Source organism: Vulpes lagopus, chromosome 16 (assembly GCF_018345385.1).
Source record: "Vulpes lagopus strain Blue_001 chromosome 16, ASM1834538v1, whole genome shotgun sequence".
Lineage (NCBI taxonomy): Eukaryota > Metazoa > Chordata > Mammalia > Carnivora > Canidae > Vulpes > Vulpes lagopus.
This window is the reverse complement of record NC_054839.1, coordinates 61,381,814-61,405,621: the sequence shown is the minus strand read 5'-3', so window position 1 is coordinate 61,405,621 and position 23,808 is coordinate 61,381,814. Positions and strand designations below refer to the sequence as shown.

General features: G+C 47.1%; 1 protein-coding gene across 4 annotated transcripts in view; it reads right to left on the bottom strand.

The window, feature by feature from the left end:
• Positions 1-23,808, bottom strand: part of WDFY2 (WD repeat and FYVE domain containing 2) — a 158,012-nt gene that overhangs the window by 32,849 nt on the left and 101,355 nt on the right. For 3 of the 4 annotated variants that reach the window (XM_041731088.1, XM_041731089.1, XM_041731091.1), the window contains exons 4-5: positions 12,539-12,593; positions 4,503-4,653 (exon numbers count right to left, since the gene is read on the bottom strand). In XM_041731088.1, the coding sequence (XP_041587022.1) occupies positions 4,503-4,653; positions 12,539-12,593 (206 nt within the window). The remainder of the gene's footprint in view (positions 1-4,502; positions 4,654-12,538; positions 12,594-23,808) is intronic. The other variant, XM_041731090.1, reaches the window with a different exon arrangement.

Below are 23,808 nucleotides of genomic sequence, written 5' to 3'. Positions count from 1 at the left end.
GTTTCACGAGCCATAATTTCCAGCCCAAGACAAAAGAACCAAATACAAAAATGAAGTTAGAACCCTGTTATGTTAAATCTGAATTCATTACATGAGTCAGTGATTTAGTTTCTTCTCAGGGATACACACACGTCTGTTTCCTAGCCAGCTCGGAACACCGCTCCCCGAGGGAAGCGGCTGATTCAGGACGGGGGCGGAAAGGGACAAGGGAAGCTTCAGACGCGCCAGAGCAAGGAAGCGCTCAAAGGCAAGTGCGGTTACATCCAGACACTGGAGCCAACGTGGTGGGGCTCTTATTGGCCAAAGATGGGACAATATTAGCATTCAAAAAAGGCAAGTTCCTGAAATCTACTAATGTGTTGTTTTTAAAGTCAGAGTTTATAATAATGCTCAAAAAGAAAAAAAAAAAAAGACACCTATCGGAGTAACCAGGGTGCTGAATCTCTACTTGGAAAATGAGCAATTAAAGAGAAATCAGAACTTCTGTTGCTTTTGCCAAACTGACTGTAGCTCAGGGTAACCACGTAGCTCAAGCTAATGAGGGGGAAGTTCCACTGTATGGAAGCATTCCACGTATGTTAATATGTGGGGGAAAATGGTGACAAAATTGCCATTTTTGCAATGCCCGTGAAAGAACCGGTTCAGGGGAAAGGACTAAATGCAGGGCTGATGCGGAGGCCAGCACTGCAGGCACCTCGCGGTCACCACCGGCAACACGGATCAAGCTGGGCATCCCCGGAAGGGTGACGACCTGCCACGATGCGCCTCCTGCTGCGAGGCAACCAAGGGTGCTCACCTGAAGCTGACTCTGCACTGAATCAAGACCTCGAGAGGCAGCTCTCGGCTCCCAAGAACACATGGCAGAGGCGCAGGTGGAACCAGCGAAACGACAGCACAAGGACGGGGAGATCACTAGGAACAGGGCTGCCCCCGGGAACACAGCCTCGGTGCCTCCGACACCGTACAGACGCTCAGGAAGGAGGAGGAGGAGATCACTGCTCCGGACTGGGGGGGACCCCAGGCGTGACAACCACGTTCAGCGTGTGAAGTGGATCTGGACCCGATTTCAACAGACTCACTGCAAAAAGCCAGTAAGTGATACATGTGAACATGGATCGATCATTCTACACTATCGCGTAGTGGTTATACATTTTTAAGAGTAACAATAGCATTGTGATTGCCGAGAAGTTCTGTATTCTTCCGTGGTGAGGTACGTAAGGGTCACATGACGTGAGGTCTGAGGTTTGTTTCTGAATACTCCAGGGGGAGAGCGAGCGAGCGAGCGAGCCAGAAAGACAGAAGAATCAACGCTGGGTCTGATGAGTACGGGAGCATCCATTATAGCCTCTTCTCCACTTGGTGCATGTCTTGAACATTTTCATAATAAAACTTTTTTTTTTTTAAAGTAAAGGAGAACAAGGCATCACAAATTCTTTCAGTCTCATGGACAGCAGAGAGGTTATACCCTCCAAACAAGCTGTCACATATATATATGCTCACATAACAGTATTTAGCTTTACATGGAGTAAGATCACCTGCTACATTTACCTATAGATTGATTCTAAGAACGCAGATGACGAAACAAGTGCACTCTGACACCGACCAGTCTTTATGATGGCAGGTAAGTACTAGTATTCTCCTAAAGAAGTACAAATGCAAACAAGAGCTATTTGAAAGGGAGCGGAGATAAAATCATACAGCCTCAAAGCCAGTGACTGGCATTAAGGGTGAGATGAGGAAATACAAAAATCAAGATAACCTGAATAGCCTTCCAGTACCTTGCCCTGAATATGAGCAGACCTGAGAGACGTCTTGGTGAAAAGACCTTGTACTAGGTAGGGGGACGTCTTGGAAATATCCTGAATGTGAATAACGGCTTAAAACGAGGACTCCCTAAACCGCGCAGAAGCAGGAGAAACGCGATGGAAACACGGTCACGTGACGAGACCAAAGGGGAGGCCGAAGTGTTCACAATTTAAATACTGGCCCGTGAAGGGGGAGGGAAACCAGGTCTATTTCCCAACACCCACCCGCATCCCAGGGCGGCGCGGTTGTGACCTGGAGCAGGTCCCTTCACCCTCCCGAGCCCTGGTCTCCACACTGACAATGGACAACGTGGTCTTTCTGCTTTTACCTCTAGTGATCGTCCCGACAGTGAGCGGAGAAGCCCCGGGCAGAACCCTCGGGAGCTGCGAGTGGGGGCCCCGTCCCCCCCCGTCCCCCCCCCCCGCCGTCCGCCCGATTACTGCTCAGTCCTGTCGCTCACTTCGCCCCTGAAGCTCCAGACCTTCAGCCACAGCAACCAAAGACTCTGAGGTTGTTTGGAAATTAAATCTCTGAAGCGTCAGTCCCTTGGTCTTTCTCTCTCTCTCTCTACTTCAATTTTGGCTATTTTCACGGCACACGAACTTCTCCCGTTCGATACCCGAACGAAGAGGAAAACAGGCCGATTCCCCTGCATCACTGACTTGGATGAACGACGGTTCGAGATGGAGACGGGAGAGGTGGTTGGTCTCAGGCCACTTCGTGTGTGTGACGCCAACAGCGTCCACTAGGAAGAGAAACTGGTGTTATTCCAACACCTTCCCCTAAGAAACCTGTAAGTATGGAAAGTGGCAGAAAAAAGAGGAAAGACATGACGTAGAGGGTTCCCGTGAAAAAACGGGTTTAACAAAGGGGGGCGGGGGGGGGCGGCGGGATGGGGACACCGGGTGACGGCCACCGAGGAGGGCACGCGGTGAGATGAACACCAGGGGCTGTACTGTGTGTTGGCAAACTGAGTTCCAGTAAGATCTAAAAAAATAAAACAAAAATAAAAACTGGACTTTCGTGTGAGCGCCACATCGCCCGGGCACGTTAGGCTGTGACAGCTCCCAGGAGGCCCCGGCCCGGGGACGCTACCCGCTCCCGCAGCGCCAGGAAGGGGCCCGGGAGACGGGGGCAGGGGGCCGTCCCCAGGCCGGGGAGGGCCCGACAGAGCTGGGCCGTGGGCCTCCGGGAGGGGCTGCCCCTGCGGTACACACGCGGCTCCACGCGGCCGGGCCAGGCCCACGGCCCCCGACACTGCCGGCCGCCGCCGCTTTCGGGTGCACGCAGGGGCTCGGGGCTCCCGCTACGGGGCTCCGCTGGGAACCCGCAGCCCACGCCGGGGGAGCCAGAGGCCGCCACTCAGGACTTGGGCCCTGGCGCTGCTGTCCCGTGTCCATTTTCCGAGAGTTTAAAAAGTGAACTTCGTAAGGGCAAGAGCTGCCTGTTTCCTGGGTCCTTGGCGTGGCTAGTGACACGGAAGCCAGTGTACGAAGCATGAGGACACGGCCGCTGGGCGCTGCGGTCCGCGGGGGGGACAGGGTGACGGGGTGGACGGCGGCCGAGGCCGCGACCCGGGGGGGGGCACCTGCTGACTCTGCAGCTGGGCGGTGCGGCGAGGGCACGGCCCCGTGTGGCCTTAGCTGGCCCGCCGGGGGACGAGGCGCTGGCCCGGGCCACGCCAGCAGGGAGTCCGCATCTGCCCACGCGGCGGCCAAGCGATTCCGCCCCGGCCCGAGGCTGGGCTCCACTGGCCCCCGCCCGCCCCCGCCCCCGTCTCTGGCCTGCGAGGTGCCACTTGTACAGCCTCCACAGCGGCCGGTCTTTGTTCCTTCATCTTGCTCTTCCAGGGCGGGAAAGGAGAGGACAGGGCCGTGACCAGGGCCGACGTGCGCACACGCACACGCACACGCGCACAGCTACGGTCTGCAAGGACCCAGCACAGCCCTGTCGCTGGGAGAATCGCTGCAATCTGAAGCGAGCACCCGAGAGCAACCTTGCTCCTTCCTCCCCTGCTGCTGACCAGTGGCCGCAGGTTCCCTCTACTCGCACGGCGGACGGCGGATGGGGGTTCTCTGCTTGGCAAACCGGCAGCCAGGCCCGTCCCTCCTCACCCCGTGGTGGCGGCGCCGCATCGTGCCTGCCGGAGCCCCGCTGGCCAGGCGGGAGGACCAGCGGGTGGAGCAGTGCTGGCCCGGGCGGAGGGGTCCCGGACACCTGGGGGTCACGGCCAGCATCCCCGCCCCCCCGGGGGCCTGCACCGCGGCCTGTGGATGCCGGCCGGCCTCGTCTGGTCCTGCCCGGCGGCCTCTCCAGGAATACCCGAGGACACACAGGCATCTCGTGCTCCTCGCAGCCTTACCGTCCACGCGGAAACCACTCGCATCTCCGTGTTCAGAGCTCCTGACGCCTGAGGCTCGCACAGTGGGCGGCGCCCCGTCTGGCATCAGGCCTGTGTCACAGCCACTCCTCGACCTGCCCCGCGGGATCTGTTCTTTGAGGGGAAATCACCCCCCTGATCCGCCTCCGGGAAGACCCTCCGGGACGTGTGCATTCGTCGCGTCAACGAGCCCCTGAGCTGCAGGGCAGCTCCGCACATACAGCCAGTGTCTCGAGGTGCACATACCCCAACTTTTCCTGACAGAGGAGTCACCAGCTAAGCTCCCACCAGGGGATTTTTGTCCAGCAAAGGATACTGCAGGCCCGAGGCCACGGCACTGGTGCGGTAGCCTCCCAGGCGCCGCGCACTCTCGGAGCAGTGCCAGGCGAACAGCTTGTCCTGCCCGGTGCTCAGCACCCACTCCAGCTCCAGGACAAACAGGATCATCGTCACTCTGCTCTGGTGCGCTAAAAACCAAGGACAAGAAAGTAACCCAGAGGGCACGGGGAGGGGGTGAGCGCGGTGCACAGAGCACCCCCCCCCCGGCCCAGGCCCAGCAGCAGCACGGCCCAGACCACGGGCTCACGCGGGGCGGAGGCCCACCCGGAGAGGGCCAGGCCCAAGGGTCCCAAGGTCTCGAACCACCCGTCTGCTCCCCGGGCTCCGCCCTCCCGCCTGCCCCGACCCACTGTCCCGTCACCACGGGGCCTGGGCCTCCGGGTGCAGCACAGTCCTGCAGCCCCAGGAGTTTGCTGTTAGCGATCACATGCAGGGGAGGAGGGCGAACTGCCCCTCGCGCCCGAGGACACGCCCGTGGGAAGGCGGGCAGCTCCGACACGGGCGCCACCGCAGGGTCACCGCACCACACGGCTTGGTTACAAGGAACGGTTCAGGGCGCCGGGTGGCCCGGTCGGGGGAGCGTCTGCCTTCGGCTCAGGTCATGGTCCCGGGGGCCTGGGACTGAGTCCCGCACGGGCTCCCCGCCTCTCCCTCTCCCTCTGCTCGTGCTCTCCCTTGTGCACGTGCACTCGCTCGCTCACTCTCAAATGAATAAGTGAAAAATCTTTTTTTTGTTTTAAAAGAAGAAACTGTTCATGTCACCTACTCTATCTCCCTATTTTACATGTGGGTAAACTGAGGCACAATGAAGCTGAGTAGTCTGGCCAAGGTCTGATGGCTTCCCAATTAGAGGATAAAATGCATAAAAAGTTGCTTCCTTCTCCTACACTTCTAGAGGGTGAGGTGGGGGGTCCACGGCCGCTGAACAGAGCTGAGGGGAATGAACTACGATGGATTCCCTCGAGCCCAGACCTCACTGGCCCTGCGCCCGGGAGCCGGCAGTCTGGTGGGCAAGAGCAGACTTGTCGGGACTGTGATGACGTGACCGAGAACACATCCGTTTCCCACTTGGCCATGAAGATGAAGTCAGTGCGGATGGGCCGGTGCAGCTCTAGGGACAGTAGCCGATTCCCGAGGGTCGAACAGGAGCCAAGCACGGAGACAGGTTCCTTCACTCGGTCCCCGCGATGACCCTGCAAACGTGGGTAGCGTCATCACGTCGCAGACCAACCCGGCTGCGGGCTGGCCCCTGTGCCCTGGCCCCCGCAGCAGCGGTCCCCGGCGAGCACCCGCAGGACGAGCCATTCTGCCACATGCCTGACACTGAGAGAGCTGGAGCCGGAGACCCTACGGGGACGCAGGAGGGGCCCAGAGCGGTGACACGACGGCTTCTCTGTGGTCCATGCCCGTCAGACCATCAGCCACCATCGGGATCAAAATGTTTTAACTCCGGAGACACGACTTCTTGGAGAAGGTCCTGATCACGGCGTGTCCGACTGCACCGCTTCTACGATGGTAAGAAGGGCCTCCCGCAGGGTCCGCCTCCCGCGTCGGTCTCCGGGGAGAGCAGCCGCCAGCACCTGCCGCTCCTTCTCATCACTCTCTGAGTCCGAGGGGAGGGCAGTGGCCCCGGGGCCAGGCCGGGGAGCCCTCTGGGCTGCCATCACGTGGGTGGGGGGGAGGCTCACGAAAGCTGCGTGACTTCCCCAAACCCCACAACCGATGGGTGACCAGGCTGGACCTACAGCCCTCGGCCCTCGTGTGCGGCTGCCTCGGCCTCCCGAGGAAACAGAAACAAATCCCCGGGCGCGGGGCACACGCTCCTACGGGGGCGCAGCTCTTTGACTCCAAGGGAAAGCCGCTCTCGGTACACACGCACCAGGAAGCTCCAGGAACCTGGGCCTGAAGCCTGGCGACGCGCGTCCACTGGGAATGCTGGCGGCGCGGGGACAGCATCTTGCTTCTCACAGCTAGGCCCCAAGTCGGCTGTAGGATGTCGTGGCTGTTTGCCAAGGCGAGGACGTTCACCCCGTGGCGCTCAGAGTTCTTACCACGAGTGCGTGTCCGAGTTTATCAGACGCTTTCTCTGTGCCACGTGATAGGATCACATCGTTTTATTTTAGTCTTTGTGAGATGTGATGGATTATACTGATTTTCAAACGTTAAATCTGGGATAAATCCCCTCGCGGTCTTGGGCGTGTAATTCCTTTTATATATTGTTAGATTTTTGCTTCTTTATGTTGTTGGGATTTTTTAAAGGATCTCAACATCTAAGTTCATGAGTGTTACTGGTCTGCAGTTTTCCTTTCTTGTAAAGTCTCCGGTTTTAGTATCACTGATTTTTTTTTTTAAATGTTTATTGAGGGAAGAGTTACCATTTATTAAACCATCTTAGAGTGTAGAATTCAGTGGTTTCTCGTATATTCACACTGTTGTACAATCATCATGCAAAAATGTTCCATTTAGAGAACATTTTCGTCACCCCAAAAAGAAACCCACATCCCCACTCCCCTTCCCCTATCCCTGGGCGACCACTAGTTATGCTCCGTCTCAATGAATTCCTCTATTCTTTTTTTGAAGATTATTTGTTTATTAGAGACAGAGAGACCCGCACGGGGGGGGGGGGGGGCAGAGAGAGAGGGAGAAGCAGATTCCCTGCCGAGCAGGGAGCCTGGTGGGGGCTCGACCCCAAGTTCATGACCTGAAGCCAGATGCTTAAGCAACTGAGCCACCCAGGTGCCCCTCCCCTATTCTTGACATTTCATGCAAATGTATTCATACAAAGTGTGGTCCTTTAGGTCTAGTTTTTTTCACTTAACATGTTTTCAAGGTTCATCCATGTATCAATACTTCATCCCTTTTTTGTGGCCAAAAAATAATTCATTTTATTGATGCACCATATTTTAACCACTCATCCATCGGTGGACATTTTGGTTGTTTCCAATTTTATGACTCCTGTGGAAAATGCTGTTATGCACAATAGTATGCAAATGTGTTTGAATCCCGCTTCCATTTCTTTTGCGTATAAACCTGGGATACTCCTTGCTTGGTCCTGATGTAGATACTGCTAAATCCGATTTACCAAAGGTTTGCTTAGAGTTTTTGCATCTGTTCTTTCTTTCTTTTTTTTTTTTTTTTAAGATTTTATTTATTTATTTATTCATGAGAGATCCAGAGAGAGAGGCAGAGACACAGGCAGAGGGAGAAGCAGGCTCCCTGTGGGGAGCCCGACGTGGGACTCGATCCCGGGACCCCAGGGTCACGCCCCGAGCCCCAGGCATGGAGCCACCCAGGTGCCCCTGCCTCCGTTTTCACGGGGAAGGTTGGCCGGTGCATTTCTTTTCTTGTTTTGTCTTTGCCTACCTTTAGCATCAGGTAATGCTGACTTCAAAAATCAGTTGGAAAGTCTTTTTCTGAAAGAGTTTGTGGAGAGTTTGTATTATTTCTTCCTTATATGTCTGATAAAATTCACCAGGAAAGCCATCTGGACCTGGGGTTTTCTTTGTGGGAAGGTCTTAGTTATAAAGCAATCTCTTTGGTAGATACAAGGTTATTAGGGTTATCTCTTTCTTCCTGAATGACCTTTCACAACTTTTACTTTTCAAAGATTCCTTTCACTGAGATTGCCAAATTTATTTGCATAAAGTTGTTCACGAAATTCCTTATTATCCTTAAATGTGCCCACAATCTCTAATACTATCACTTTCCTTGTTCCTGACACTGGTAACTTGCATCTTCTCTCTCTCTTTTATTTTTCTGGTAAGTCTGGCCAGAGGTTTATCACGTTTATTTATCTTCTCAAAACACAAACAACAGTTTTCGGTGTCACTGATGTTTCTTTATTTTCTGTTTTCTATTTTATGGACTTCTGCTATGATCTCTCTTCTCTTCTGCTTGGCTTCTGTTTCTACTTGTTCTTCTGTTTCTGGTTTTTTGATGTGGAAACCGAGGTCGCTGATTTGGGACCTTTCCTCTCTCCTAACGTAGGCGTTTAGTGCTCCACATGTCCCCTCAGGTACCACGTTAGCAGCGTACCATGGAGTGTGGTACGTTACTTCCATTTTGACTTCTTCTTTGACCCATGGATTATTCAGTCGGCCCGTCGTTACTCAGCCTCCTAACATTCGGGGATTTTCCAGAGACCTTTCTGTTACTGACTCCTGCTTCAATACCCTTTTGACCAGAGAACACACCTTGCATGACCTGAATTCTTCCAAATTTACTCAGACCCATTTTACGGCCCAGAACGTGGTCTACCTTGATAAAGGCTCCGTGTGAGGTTGAAAACAGTGTGTCTCCTGCTTTAGTTGAATGGAATGTTCTGCAGATGTCGACGAGGGCAAGCCGGCTGGGTACGGGGCAAGCCTTTTATACCTTACTCATTTTCTGCCTACTTATTCTGTCAATTGTTGATCTATATCCATCAATCATTAAGAGGAGTACTAACATTTCCGACTAAATTTGAGGATGTGTCTCTTTCTCCTCATGCAGTTTCACTGGGTTTTGCTTCACAAATTTCAAAGCTACGTTTATTAAGAGGCTGAACATTCAGGATAGTTACGCCCTCCTCAAGGACTGACCCTTTAATCATTATGAAATAATCTCTGGCAATATAATCCCTTATCCCTGAGGATATTCTTTCCTCTGAAGTCTGCTTGACTACTACTAACACAGCCACTCCAGCCTTCTTCTGACTAGTGTTTGCATGGAATATTTTTTGCTACCCTTTTATTTGTAACTGCTTTATGTCTTTATATTTAAAGTGCATTTCTTGGGCAGCCCGGGTAGCTCAGCAGTTTAGCGCCGCCTTCAGCCCAGGGCGTGATCCTGGGGACCAGGGATCGAGTCCCACGTCGGGCTCCCTGCGTGGAGCCTGCTGCTCCCTCTGCCTGTGTCTCTGCCTCTCTCTCTCTCTCTCTGTCTCATGAGTAAATAAATAAAATCTTTAAAAAAAAATAAAGTGCATTACTTATAGGTGGTTTATATTTGGGTCTCCTTTTTTCACTCAATCTGAAGGCCTCTGTATGTGTGTGTCTGTCATGAATAAATAAATAAAATCTTTTAAAAAAATCTGATGATGGGATCCCTGGGTGGCGCAGCGGTTTGGCGCCTGCCTTTGGCCCAGGGCGCGATCCTGGAGACCCGGGATCGAATCCCACGTCGGGCTCCCGGTGCATGGAGCCTGCTTCTCCCTCTGCCTGTGTCTCTGCCTCTCTCTCTCTCTGTGTGACTATCATAAATAAATAAAAATTTAAAAAATAAAAAATAAAAAAAAAATAAAAAAAATAAAAAAAATCTGATGGCCTCTGTCTTTTAATTGGCCTTAGACCACAGACATTTAATATTATTGATAGCTGTTAGGTTTAAATCCATCACCTTGCTATTTGTTTTTCATTTTCCCACGTGTTCTTTTTCCTCTTACTCTTTTTTTGGGGGGGGGGGGTGTTGAGAATGATTTTAATGATTCAGCTTTATCTCCTTGGTTGGCTTACTAATTGTAACTTTCTGAGTTGTTATTTTATGGTTGCTTTAAGGCCAGGAGTTTACATCTTTAACTTATCACAGTCTTCCTTCAAGTGATGATCATCACTCACACGTAGAGCAAGAGTCTTACGAACAGTTCACTTCCATTGCTCCCCACGTCTTGGCTTTTGTTAAGTTACTGATGTCGAACATCTTAATTTCACGTTATGACCCTCATGCTACTTTATTATTATTTTTAGTTAGACAGCAAATTATCTTTTCATAAGATTTAAATAACAAGAAAAGAAAATCTTATAGTAACCATGCCTGGTACTCTTCATCCTTTTGTGTAGTAGATTCCTATTTTCCTTTGGCCTCATTTTCTTCCTTCCTGAAGAACTTCCTTTAACATTTCCTTTAGTGCAGGTCTATGAGTTCTCTTCATTCTTTTATGCCTGAAAAAATTATTTCACCTCCATTTTTGACATCTGTTAATATTTACTCATAGTGGATTGATTCCTTTAATTTTTATAATTTTATTTTTATTATTATGTATTCATTTTAAGCAGGGCTTGTTTTTGCTGCAGGATCTTTGTGTGACTTATTTGCTGAAGAGAGCTTTCAAATTTACTTCTAGCAGGTACCATCAAGATACCACTGGCCCAGGACCAATTTTTAGGTTAAATTTCTAACCTGGAGATTCTAGCACCACGTGAATGATTGAAATTTGTAATCCAAATCCAAAATCTTAGGTTGCAATTTTCATTTATCTGGAAGACTCCTCCCTTCTATCCAGATTCGAGATCAGGAATAAAGTACGCTACGGTCCTCTGGGCCAGTAAGTGCACTGTTTTGGTCCTCTCTTTTTCATGGGGATATAACCCTTTATGGATTTCATCTTTATATGAAAATATGAGTTGCAACTCCCCAACTCATTCAAGCCCTGGGCCTCATCTCCTGCCCCTAAGGGAATATTCAAACAAAAGCTTCTAGCTATCAGAAGTTCTATTTTTCTCCCCAAGATAGCTGCAGTGCCGGGTAGTATGCATATCACTTTGAGTTCTCTCTCTGCTTCTGGAACGTGAGACTCTCCTTCTTGTTTCTCTCCTGGGCTTAGTATTCCATAAAATAAGATTTAACGACAACTGGGATTTCGAAATGTCTTGGTAAGCTGAGATGATGGACTAAATAAAATGAGATGGTGAATAATGTGTAGTCCAGTATTTAGGGTAAAACAACAACAACAACTCCTTCCCCCTCAAAAAAGCAACAGCTTCAAAAGTATAGGAGTTATGGCCTAATAAAACTTAAGTGAGAACCATTAAGGGGTTTGAGTTGAGCCCACAGGATAAAGTGGCTGTCAGAAGGTTTGCCCTGTATAGTGGGACAGTGACCAGGAAGGGAAGGAAATGCCATTCTATAGTTATGTTACATATATAATATATGTATATAGATATGTTATCTACTATATAACAAATTACACCAAAACCTAATGGCTTAACACAGTAATTATTTATTATCTCAGGGTAGTCAGTTTCTCTGGCTCCAACAGGCTGGACGAACACCAACAGGGGAACAGTCTAGTATTTATAATACAACATTTTAGTGACCTGGTTACCGGCGTGTAACCCCCACATAATTATAAACTGCTTATAGGCAGATACTATACATGTCTTGTTCCCTATTATAATCCTCAATTACTGGAACCCAGTACGTACTAAATGAATACTTGTAAGTGTCATGTGAAAAAGATTAAAGAATAAATCCATAAGGAAATGAACTTTGGCTCAAAATCTAGAAATAAAGAACTTAATGCTACAAATTTTACAAAATCAGGATGGGCTGCTAGGTAGGTCTCTGGAGGTATCAGAAGGGAGTCTGGATGGTTATCATGCAGGAGGGAGGGAGTCAAGAAATGGGAATGAAACAACCTCTAAGTCTTAAAAGATCCATCTCCAATGTTCTGATCCCATAACATTATTTTTTTTTAAGATTTTATTTATTCATTCATGAGACACACAGAGAGAGGCAGAGACACAGGCAGAGGGAGGAGCAGGCTCCCTGTGGGGAGCCTGACACGGGACTTGATCCCAGGACCCCGGGGTCACGCCCTGAGCCGAAGGCAGGTGCTCAACCCCGGAGCCACCCAGGGGTCCCAGATCCCATAACATTATTGATCTGGATGAAGAAACCATTCCAGAAAGTGGCTCCTGACCCATCGGTGGTACCCTGCCAGTGTTGACACAAGGAGACTGCAATTCCTTTCCCTTAAACAGCATAAAGTGAAATGAGCCCCAAGTAAAGCAGCTCACCCCAACACCTGCCCCATCCCTGTGCGTGCCGCGCGGCTCTGGGGCAGTTGGGGCAGCAGGGAGACCAAGGGCAAAAGCTGGAGGTTCTGGAGTCACGACGACTGGTCTGGTTCTGCACTTTATCAGCGACAGGGCCACAGGGAGGTCACCCAACCTCAGGAGGGTCCCCGACTATTGTAAAGTGAAGCCATCAAGGAACATTTCAAAGTCGAGGTAAAAACACTGTTCTCATTCCTACCTTGATAGTTTCTCACGGGAGTCATCTTGTTATAATCTTCTGACAAAATAAACTCCTGTAAAGAGAGAAGAAAAAGATGAAGCAAAAAGAAATCTTTGACTAACTGTGGCGCTAAAACCACACTGCGCCAGGACACGTGATCACGGCCCCTCAGTGACGCTGGTGCTTTGCCAGTCGGCTCCGCACGTCTGTAAAAGTAACAATCGTGAATACGATCCAATACGATTGTAACTTGTAACACCGGAGTGGAGGGTTTTTTTTTTTTTTTTTTGAGTATGTGTGAGAAGACAACTGGGTCCAGCTCAGCCCTGACACTGGTCAGTTTTGAAGATGATTCTCATTCAAATTGCTAGAGCTGAGCATCTGCAAGTGGACGGCGACGCTCTCCTGGAGGAGCCGATGAGGTGCTCTGAGGGCCCCGTCTGGTGTCCGTGACTCACTGCCCACGATGGCGTCGCAAGGCGACCTCCCGGCCTCGCTACGCCACCGCCGCGTCCCTACCGCGCAGGGCACGACGTCTTCGGGAGGTAGCATCGCTAGGTACCAAGCGAACGGTAAGTGAAAGGCGCCTCCGAACCTCGTGACATGGGTCTGGACGTCAAATTCACTCAAAATAGTCGCTGTGTGACCTGCTGCGCACGCTCCTTGTGAGGACACGCGGCGGGAGCGGGTGAGCTGTGGGAGCGCGTGGGCGCACTTCCCCGAGGCAGCCACGGCCCGAGGACGCGTGTGCAGAGGCAGCTCCAGCCGGCGGGTCCTCGAGCTGCTCTCAGATGCAGAACGTCCGCGTACTCTGAGGCCGTAGGTCGTCAGCATGAGGGAGCTGCAGAGGATAATGAACTGAGGCCTTCATCTGGGCTTGGAAACACAACCATGAGTCTTCTCAGAACATTCGGAGGCTTCCAGACTCTTCCTCCGGGACTTGCAGGACGGCGTGTGGGAGGACACACGTGTGAACGCCCTGACTGCTCTCGGCCGCCTGCGGGCTGGCACAGTGCAACCCTGTAGAGGGAACACTGACGTCGTGGATTCTGGGGTCGGCGCCACAGAGCCGAGGCGGTGCGGGCCCGCGGTGACCAGGGCCGCGGTGTCCACGGTGCTGCCGGGTCCCCCCAGGAAGCTCCGCGACAAAACGGGTTTTCTTGCCCCAGATTCTCTCAGCACGAACATTAGTCAACTTGTCACTTCTGTCCCTACCCGTCCTCCTTTAGGGCGCAGCAGCTCGCTCGCTGCTTATGGCGGGAGTTGCACCGACCAAGGCAGCGGGCGGATTTTTTAAAGAGCAAAGTCGTCCTGCGGCGGGGAGCCGGGCGGGACAGCAGACGGCGGCCAGGCCCCCCGCGCCTGGGCCCAGCAGGGCTACCCCCACCCCCGCGCCCGGGCCCAGCAGGGCTACCCCCCCGCGCCGCGCCCGGGCCCAGCAGGGCTACCCCCCGCGCCCGGGCCCAGCAGGGCTACCCCACCCCGCGCCCGGGCCCAGCAGGGCTACCCCACCCAAGCATGGGCCCAGCAGGGCTCCCCCCCCCCCGCCCCCGGGCCCAGCAGGGCTACCCCACCCAAGCACGGGCCCAGCAGGGCTACCCCACCGCGCCGTGAGCAGGCGATGAGTTCGTCACAGGCCGCGCTGGCGCCGGGCTCGGGCTCGGCGGGGGAGCGGCTGCCCCAGGCCCGGGATCGAGTCCTCCCTGCGGGCAGCCCGCTTCTCCGCTGCCGGGTCTCTGCCTCCTCTGGGTCTCAGGAATAAATAAATAAAATCTTAAAAAAGACACCGCTGTTAGTTCGACGCGTGTTTACTGAGGCCAGAGAGTCCACGCTTTACCCTGATGACACGGAGACGGCTCCGGCGCGGGCCGAAGCTCACCCCCGCCTCTGAGGACAGGCGGGCACAACGCGGGACAACTGCACGCGGACCTGTGCTTGGAACCGACAGACGACAGTTGACATAACACGGTAAAGTGACCAGTTCAACGCACTGGCACACTTAATTTTTTGCTCATCTGCTTTTCCTATGAAAATAGAAACACACGATCATGGAGAAAATTTGGGACATTTTGTCAGCCTTTTTCCTTCTTATTTTTTTGATCAAAGAAAAACTGTTATTTTAAAGAAATGTAAGAGAGACGGGCACTCACAAGTCCCTTGTGATATGGTTTCTCAGAGATGACTACTATAAAAAGTATCATTGACGTAATAAAATACTTTTTAAAATTCCGTTTAACTTAAATTCTACTACGGTTAACACAGTGTCAGGTTACGACACGGCGCAGGGCAGCGACCCAGCACCTGCGCACACCACCCGCTGCCCCGCACAAGCGCCCTCCGTAGCCCCCACCCCAGGTCCCTCCGCCCCCACCCCTCGGGCACCATCACTGCCTTCCCGGCAGTTAAGAGTCTGCTTCTTGGTTTGTTTGGTCTTTTCCTTTGCACATTTGTTTTGTTTCTTAAATTCCACATATGAATAGAATCACATGGCGTCTGTCTTTCTCCGACTAAAAATGTTAATTCTAGCAGTGCCTTTTTCTGTTAACACATCACGAATCACTCCACATGAGCACATGTTCATCAACCTCATTCTCTTTAATGCCTGCAGACGATGTGCAATAACGGTCTTCTGCTAAATGCTCACATTTCCAGTTTTCCTTATTAAAAATATTACATGAAATACTTTTACCTTTTTATATCTCTAACAATATTTCAATGAAATAAAGTGCTAGAATTGTTGGATCACAGGGTGTGACCATTTAAAATTTGATAGACATTGCCAAATTGACTTTTTAAAAGATTTTTATCTATTAACACTCACAAACAGCACAATGCGTAAGCGTGGCTGCAGCTTGGAGTATTTTGTTAGGTCTAACCAAAGTTCAGTGCATCAAAATGTAAACGTTAAACATTCTCTTAAAAATCCATCTATTAGGCAGCCCCAGTGGCTCAGCGGTTTAGCGCCGCTTCAGCCCAGGGTGTGATCCTGGGGTCCCGGGATCGAGTCCCACGTCAGGGTCCCTGCACGGGGCCTGCTTCTCCCTCTGCCTGTGTCTCTGCCTCTCTCTCTCTCTTCTCTGTGTATTCTCATAAATAAATAAATAAATAAAATCTTTTAAAAAAATAAAAATAAAAATCCGTCTTACTTCTTTACATTCAGCTGTCCACGTACCTATCATCCTAACTTTTTTTGATGCTTAATTTTTTAAGAGCATTTTTAAATTCACAGCAAAACTGGAAGACACAGAGATTCTTCACATGCCCCCTGCTCCCCTCAAAACAGCCTCCCGCATTAACACCTCGCACCAGAGCGATGCATTTATTCCCACTGATGAACCTACCCGGACACATCATTTTCCCCGTCCAGAGTCCACAGTCTAATTTCGGGTCTTTGTGTGTGCATACGGACGCGTACCCACTATTACGGTGTCATGCAGTTATTTCTACCGTCCTAAAAAATCCTCTGTGCTCTTCTATTCACCCTTCTGTTTCCACCTAACCCCTGGCACCACGGATCTTCCCATGGCCCCCAAAGATTCGCCCCTCCCAGACCGTCACAGAGCTGGAGCCAAACAGTACGCAGCCATTTCAAATTGGCTTCTTTGACTTAGTACTTCCCATGTCTTTTTACGACCTGATAGCTCATTTCTTTCTAGCACTGAATAGTATCCCACTGACTGGATGTACCACGGTTTATCCTCTCCGGTACACGACATCGGGTTGCCTCCGAATTCTGTCAGTTATCAATAAAACTGCTACAAACAGCTGTGTGCAGGTTTCTGTGGGGACATTAAGTTTTCAACTCCTCTGGATAAAAAGCAAGGATGGCTGGGCCGTGTGGCTCCCCATCCCTGGCAGCATTCGGTGGGGTCGGTGTTCTGGACGTTACCCACTGCTACGTGTGCAGTGGTATCTCACTTTAATTCGCACTTCTCTGATGACGTGGGACATGGAGCGTCTTTTCACATGCCTGCCATCCCTGCAGATCTTGGCCGAGGTGTCTGTTAAGGTCTTGGGCTCAATTTTAATCTCTTACCGTTGGGTTTTAGGAGTTCTTCGTTTATTTTGGATAACTCCTTTTACCAGATATATCTTCTGCAAATGTTTTCTCTCATTCTGTGGCTTGTCTTTTTATTCACTTCACAGTGTGCTTTGCGGAAAAGAAATGTTCCATTTTAAGGGAGCACAGTTTATCAGTTCTTGCCTTCATGGATCATTACCTATGCTATAGTATCTAACAAGTCATCAACAAACCCAAAGTCATCTAAATTTTCTCCTATGTTATCTTCTAGGAGTCTTATAGTTTTGGATTTTACTTTTAGGGTCTGTGGGTTATTCTGAGTTAATTTTTGTGAAGGATGTGAGGTCTTGTCAGGTTTTATTTTTTCATGTGGATATCTGGTGGTTCCAGCATGATGTGTTGAAAAGACTACTTTTTCTCCATCGTATTGCCTTTGCTCCTCAGTTGCCTTTATTTATGAGGGTCTACTTCTGGGCTCTCTACTCTCCACTCATCTACTTGCCTATTCTCTCAGCCACACCAGCGTCTTGATTACTATAGCTCTACAGTAAGTCCTGAAGTCGGGCAATGCCAATCCTCCAACTTTGTTCTTCTCCAATATGTGTTGGCTTCTCTGGGTCTTCTGCCTCCCTATATAAACTTTAGAATCAACTTGTCAAGATCTATTAAATAACTTGTTGGGATTTTGATTGGGGCTGCACTGAATTTATAGATCGAACTGGGAAGAACTGACATCTTGATAATACTGAGCCTTCCTATCCATGAACATGGATCTCTATTTAATTTTTTCTTAAATTTTATTCATCAGAGTTTGATAACTTACTTCATATAGATTTTTTTTTTTAAAAGATTTTATTTATTCGAGAGAGAGAGAGAATGAGCACAGGCAGGTGAGGGGAGGGGCAGAGAGAGGGAGAAGCAGGCTGCCCGCTGAGTGGGAAGCCCAATGTGGGGCTTGATCCCAGGACCCGAGCTGAAGGCAGACACTTAACCAGCTGAGCCTCCCAGGGGCCCCCACACAGATCTTACATATAAACTAAGGTATTTCATTTTTGGGGGGTGCTAATGTAAATGATACTGTGTTTTTAATTTCCAATTCCACTTGTTCATTATTGGTATACAAAAAACAAAACAAAAAAAAAACCTGACTTTTATATATTAAAACTTTGTATCCTTGTGGCCTTGATATAATTGTTTATTAGTTCTAAGAGGTGGCTTGGATTTTTAGATTTTTCTTTTTTTTTTTTTTTTTTTTTATGATAGTCACAGAGAGAGAGAGAGAGAGAGGCAGAGACACAGGCAGAGGGAGAAGCAGGCTCCATGCACCGGGAGCCCGACATGGGATTCGATCCTGGGTCTCCAGGATCGCGCCCTGGGCCAAAGGCAGGCGCCAAACCGCTGCGCCACCCAGGGATCCCTAGATTTTTCTACATTAGACAACCGTTTCATCTACAAAGAGTTTTCTTTCTTCCCAATCGGTATGCCTTTTGTTTTCCTTTTCTTGTTTTATTGCATTAACTAGAACTTCCAGGACAATGTTGAAAAGGAATGGTGAGGGGGTCATCCTTGCCTACAACCTGATTTTAGTGGGAAAGCTTCAGGTTTCTCACCACTCCTAATCGTTTTTAATGTTCACTGTAACAGATCAAACATTTCAGTATATATAAATAAAAAGTAATTATCTTCACTTTCTACCTCATCTCTTTTGAGGAAACCCGTGTTAATAGTCTGGTGTCTCGTTTCACATCTTTCTTCCTCCTTTATCTTTTATATCAACACATGTAAATGTGTGTAGGGTTTTTTATTTGTTTTGGTGCACAAAACTAGGGTGACACTACAGACATTACAACTTACTGTTTTCATTTAAAAATATATCAGAGCTATCTTTCCAGGGCAAAACATATGGTTCTAACTTATTCTTTCTGGTGGCTACCTTGGACTCCAAAACATGAATACGCCGTATTTTATTCATATACTTTCTGTTGAATAGACATTCTATTTGTCTTCTATTTTTTACTATTATAACAATACAGCACAAAATGTCTTTGGATGCACAAATACATGGGTTAATATACAGGTTGAAAAGATTGCTAGCTCAAAGATGATGCACACTCTGCTAGACCTCACTTTCCAGAAGTATGCGGCATTTCAGTTCCCTACTCTCTGACCCTTATGCAACAGCCTATCTGCCCATAATTAATAATCAGCACTGGATATTACTCATCTTTTCAATTTTTTGCCAAATCGACATGCAAAAAAAACTACAATGCACTGTACTTTAATATGCATTACCTTAAATGCTTATGAGCTAAAGCAATTTTTATATATTTATTTGCCATATTCATTTCTTGTTCTGTGAACTTCCTCCTTAAATCCTACCACGGCTTGGTTTTTAAAAGGGAGAGCGTGAGGCAAAACTTAAGTACTGCTGCTTTATTTGAAGGTGCAGGATCAGCAGTGTGAGCAGAGGAAAAGCAAAACGAAACAGAGAAAGTTCGGCTGTACATACCCAGCCGGCCTGTATTTCCTAAGAAGCCCAGCTAGTTCTCTGGCATACAGGGAATCTCTAACAGACACAATTTAAACACCAGGCTTTGGAAGAATCCGCTGGAGGGAGGGATGGAGAGGGAATTTATCTGCCAGCCGTCTTCTCCCTTGCTTTAAATTTTGATCATCGCTCCGTGGGACCTTAGCTTCCCCCTCCTTCTGGAAGATGACAGGATCTGGTCTTGTTAACAGTCCCCGGGGAAGTCAGGTCTTAGGCTTTGCAAGTGCTGTGCTTCACCCAATTCAGAGAGTTGCTGAGGAACCACAGAGCTATTTTCCTTAGGTTTTTATTTAGAGACAGTGAAGCGCAGTGGCTAAGAGTTAAGAGCTCAGGAACTGGAGCCAAGCTGTCTGGTTTAGATCCCGGCTAAAACACGCACTAGGTACACGGTCTGGGACGAGCTGCCCAAGAGCTCTGCGCTTCGGTTTCCATTTCCATAACAGTAATGGGCTCAAAAGACCGTGGTGAGGATCTGGTTAATATTCACAGAGCTTTTAAAGCAGTGCCTGGCACACAGTAAGTTCTCTATGAGAGTGAAGTAAAATAAATGAATGCTACTTTGGTAAAATGAATTAAGGAGTTTTTCTTTAGAAAAAAAAAACACTTCTGGAATACACTGAAGATTAATCAAAGAATTAGAATTTGGCTATAAAATACTGAACGCCTGGTTTTTAAAAATAGCAGCTCTTTCAGAACTTTTCTCATTTCTCTTATAGTTACGAGTCTCATAAGCTTTCTTACCCCTCTTGGGTCAAATTTATTAATTTCTATTTTATTATAAAATCATCCACTTCCCTTAGGTTTTCAAATATATTACCGTGGAACTAACATAATACTGCTGATTCCTTTTAACTGTCTTTCATATAAAGGTAGTTCTGCTAAAAGAGTTTTCTGAAAATGTGAATTTGCTTCAACATGACTGGTAAATCCCAGAACAACTGGAGCACAGCTCACACTTCACATCACTTCTACATGGTTTTGTCCAGAAGCACAAGGTGAGCACAGAGAACAAACCAGCTCTGCAGGAGTACATAAGACAGGGACACACGTGTCCGACATCCACGGCCACCCGGTGCGCCACCGTCGGACAGCCACACAGACCCACGTCTGGCATTAGAGCTTGGCTCCGGATTTCAGAGAACCTCTCCCACCATTTCAAAATAACTCACGAGCTGCGATCCTTCTGAGGCACACTTCCACGAGCAAACTTCAGGTCTTTTATTTTTTTAAATTTATTTATGATAGTCACAGAGAGAGAGAGAGAGAGAGAGAGAGAGAGAGAGAGAGGCAGAGACACAGGCAGAGGGAGAAGCAGGCTCCATGCAAGGAGCCCGACGTGGGATTCGATCCCAGGTCTCCAGGATCGCGGCCCGGGGCCAAAGGCAGGCGCTAAACCACTGCGCCACCCAGGGATCCCACTTCAGGTCTTTTTAAAGGGAAAGTGCCACAGGTACCATGTTTCCGTACTCCGTCAAGCAGCAGGGCTAAGCCTGTGTTACATGTTTATGAGCGTCCCGTCCTTATTCCTGAGGTCCCACGGACTAAGCTGTACGTGTGATTGCGCGTGTGTGAGTGTGTGTGCTCATGCATGTGCTTTTAACAATGTTTTTGAGTACTGTGTTCCTAACCTCATTTTCCCCTAAGCCTTTTACAGCTTTTATTGTGCAATTCTACATAGTGCAGTGACTTTTCAAAACATGCTGCATTATAGCAGAAATGACTGGTCATATATATAATGTGGTTATACTTCTTTCCTTATGCTTAATATTATTACTGCTATTACTATTCTTATTGCTTGTTTTCCTACATGAGATATGCCAAGGAATTTATCTATTTTATCAGTACTTTCTAAAACTCAGCTTTTGGTTTTCATGGACTGTCCTTTTGTTTTCTCTATCTTTAATTTCAGGACTCATTTTTATAATTCTTTCTTCCAATCTTCTTGTGGTGTATTTTATCACTTTTGTATGACTTAAATCGAATGTTTAGATTCACATGTACAACAACTTTTTATTTTAAGGTAGTATTTTAAGGTAAAAATCTCCTAATATAGGTTTGACTGTATTCCATAGGTTTTAATACAAAGTGGTTCTCCTTTAAAATGATTTCTGTGGGCAGCCCGGGTGGCTCAGCGGTTTAGCACCTGCCTTTGGCCCAGGATGTGATTGATCCTGGAGTCCCGGGATCGAGTCCCACGTCAGGCTCCCTGCATGGAGCCTGCTTCTCCCTCTGCCTGTGTCTCTGCCTCTCTCTCTCCTGGTGTCTCTCATGAATAAATGAATAAAATGTTTAAAAAATAAAATAAAATGATTTCTGTATTTTACGCATTTCAGGAATATATTTTACATATACTTATTTACTTTTTCAATTAGGACATTACTTAGAATAAAATGCTTAATTAGCAAGCAGTTAAATTTATGGCTTTTTGTTGCTGCTTTCCAGTTTCTTTCATTTATAGTTAGCAAACATAGTATCTTTACTTTTCAAAATTTACTAAGATTTTTCTCTTAGTCAAGATATTCATGGTTTTGTAAATGTTCTATAGATATAAAAAAATGCATTTTATCCAAAGTTCTAGATCTACTTGTATATCTATTCAATGAAATGATACTTTTCAAATATTCTGTATTTTCACTTTTCTTGCCAACTCGAATTTCACATTCAGAAATAGATGTACTAAGAAACGTGCTTTTTTTAAAGAAATGTGTTTCATTTAAAATTTTTATTATTCTGACTATAGAAGTAATATGATACAGATAAACTTAACACTATCAGGAAGGAAAATTTAAATAGTCATACTTCTGCCAAACAGTGCTAATTACTACTAATTTTTATATTATTTTGCTTTTCCATCTTTTCCCTTGTATTCATAAAAACACATTAGACTGGAATAGTAGTACCAGTGATAGTGTTCTGTAGCTCTCCTTTTTAACTTAACATTATTGCATGAGCATTTCAAATGTCATTAAATATTTTTTGAAAAATGCATGTTTAATGGCCACACGATATTTCACTGGAAGGCTGCATAAGATTTTATCTAATTAGTCCCTGACTGTTAACATTTCTAGGACACCCACGTTTTTACTATTATAAAAATAATTGTTAAGATACTATTTATTCTTATAAATAACCTTGTTTTCATGGTTATTTTCTTTGGATAGTCTTCTAGACATGTAGAGTTATGGATATAAAGATGCAAATACTTCTCAAGCTCTAGTTACAGATGAACAACACTTTTTTCTAAATAGTTAATGCCAATTTGTCTCCTCTAACAGTGTACAAGACAGACCATTTTATTCGATGCCAGCCAATGTATATAAAAAAGTCAATATTACTCAGGCAAAAATAAAATTTTTAAAAACTTCACAAATTAAAATGTTTATTAGCCCTTAGTATTTCCTTTTATTACTATTCTACTATCTACAGGGTTTTAGTACTTTTCTTATCTATTTGCATGTGCTTGTCATCAAGTGAAGATATTATCCTTCCTCTGTCATATTTTAAGCAACAATGTATTATTTTCTTTTAAAATTATTTAAGTAGCTTTTTTACACCAAGAAGTTATGAATTTTATGCAAATACTGTATCTTCCTTTGTGATTTGCATTGTTTTAAGCTTACAACATTCTGCCTGATAGAGACTGTTTATAAATGTCCACTCTAGTCATTTCTGATGTTTTGTTTTTCTTTTTTAAGGTGCTACTTTGTACTTCAAAGCTGCTTATAAGACATGAGATGAGGATTAAAATCGAAGCTTTTCTTTAAAGCAAGCCAACTGCTTTGGCATCCTTTATTTAATAACTTTTCTCACCCATGACTGACTTGTGATGTCTTCTTTCCCATATTCTATGTTCTTGTATATAATTGGGTCTGTTTGGGAGTTACCTTACTCTGCTCTATTGACCTCCTCTTCTACTCTTGAGTCAAAATGAAAATGATTTAATTACTGCAGATATAAAATGTGTGTTAACAAAGAGGTAATGTGTCTCCTAGTTTCTCTTCTTAAAAAAATGTGGCTTGATGATTATTAGAATAATCTTTTTACATAAAAAGAAAAATCACACAAGAATTCTAATTGGAAATGCATGAAGCCTCTAAATTCAGGAAGAACTGACCTTCCCAAGTCTTCTTTTATGTACATTAGTATATATTTTTTTAATAATTTTCTTTGACTAAATTTCGCATATTTCTTTTTGAGATCATTTTTTAAGAGTTCTGTCGCTAACTTCTGTGAATGGGATTGTTTTCCATTACTCAGTAGACCCTGGGTGAAGAAAAAGGCAGACTCACAGGTGTTACTTCTGGATTAACACTGGAAAAACAGTGATACCACAGTGGCTGGAGACACACTATGGATCCACTAAAAACCTTGATTTGTGGCAGTTACAGCGAGGTGATCAATACTGGACAGAGTGCTTGGTTAAATGGGATCTTTAACTCAGTCGTAACTCCAAAGGCAGAATGAAGCACTATGCTGTGCTTAAGATTTAGAAGGAAAGGAAAAAGGCATGTTTCAGATCAAATTAAGCAGGAAAAAAAAATGGCAAGACAGGTTAAGTCCCAGGTTATGGGCTATTTAACAGCCAGTGCTTCACGCTGAAGGTGGAATAAAGAATATAAATGGAGTAATACTATTAAGCTCCTCCGTACATCTGTCAACACGTTTTCTACTCTTCCTTGTCTCTCTGAATTCCTATGAAAACCAGGTCCTCCATAATGA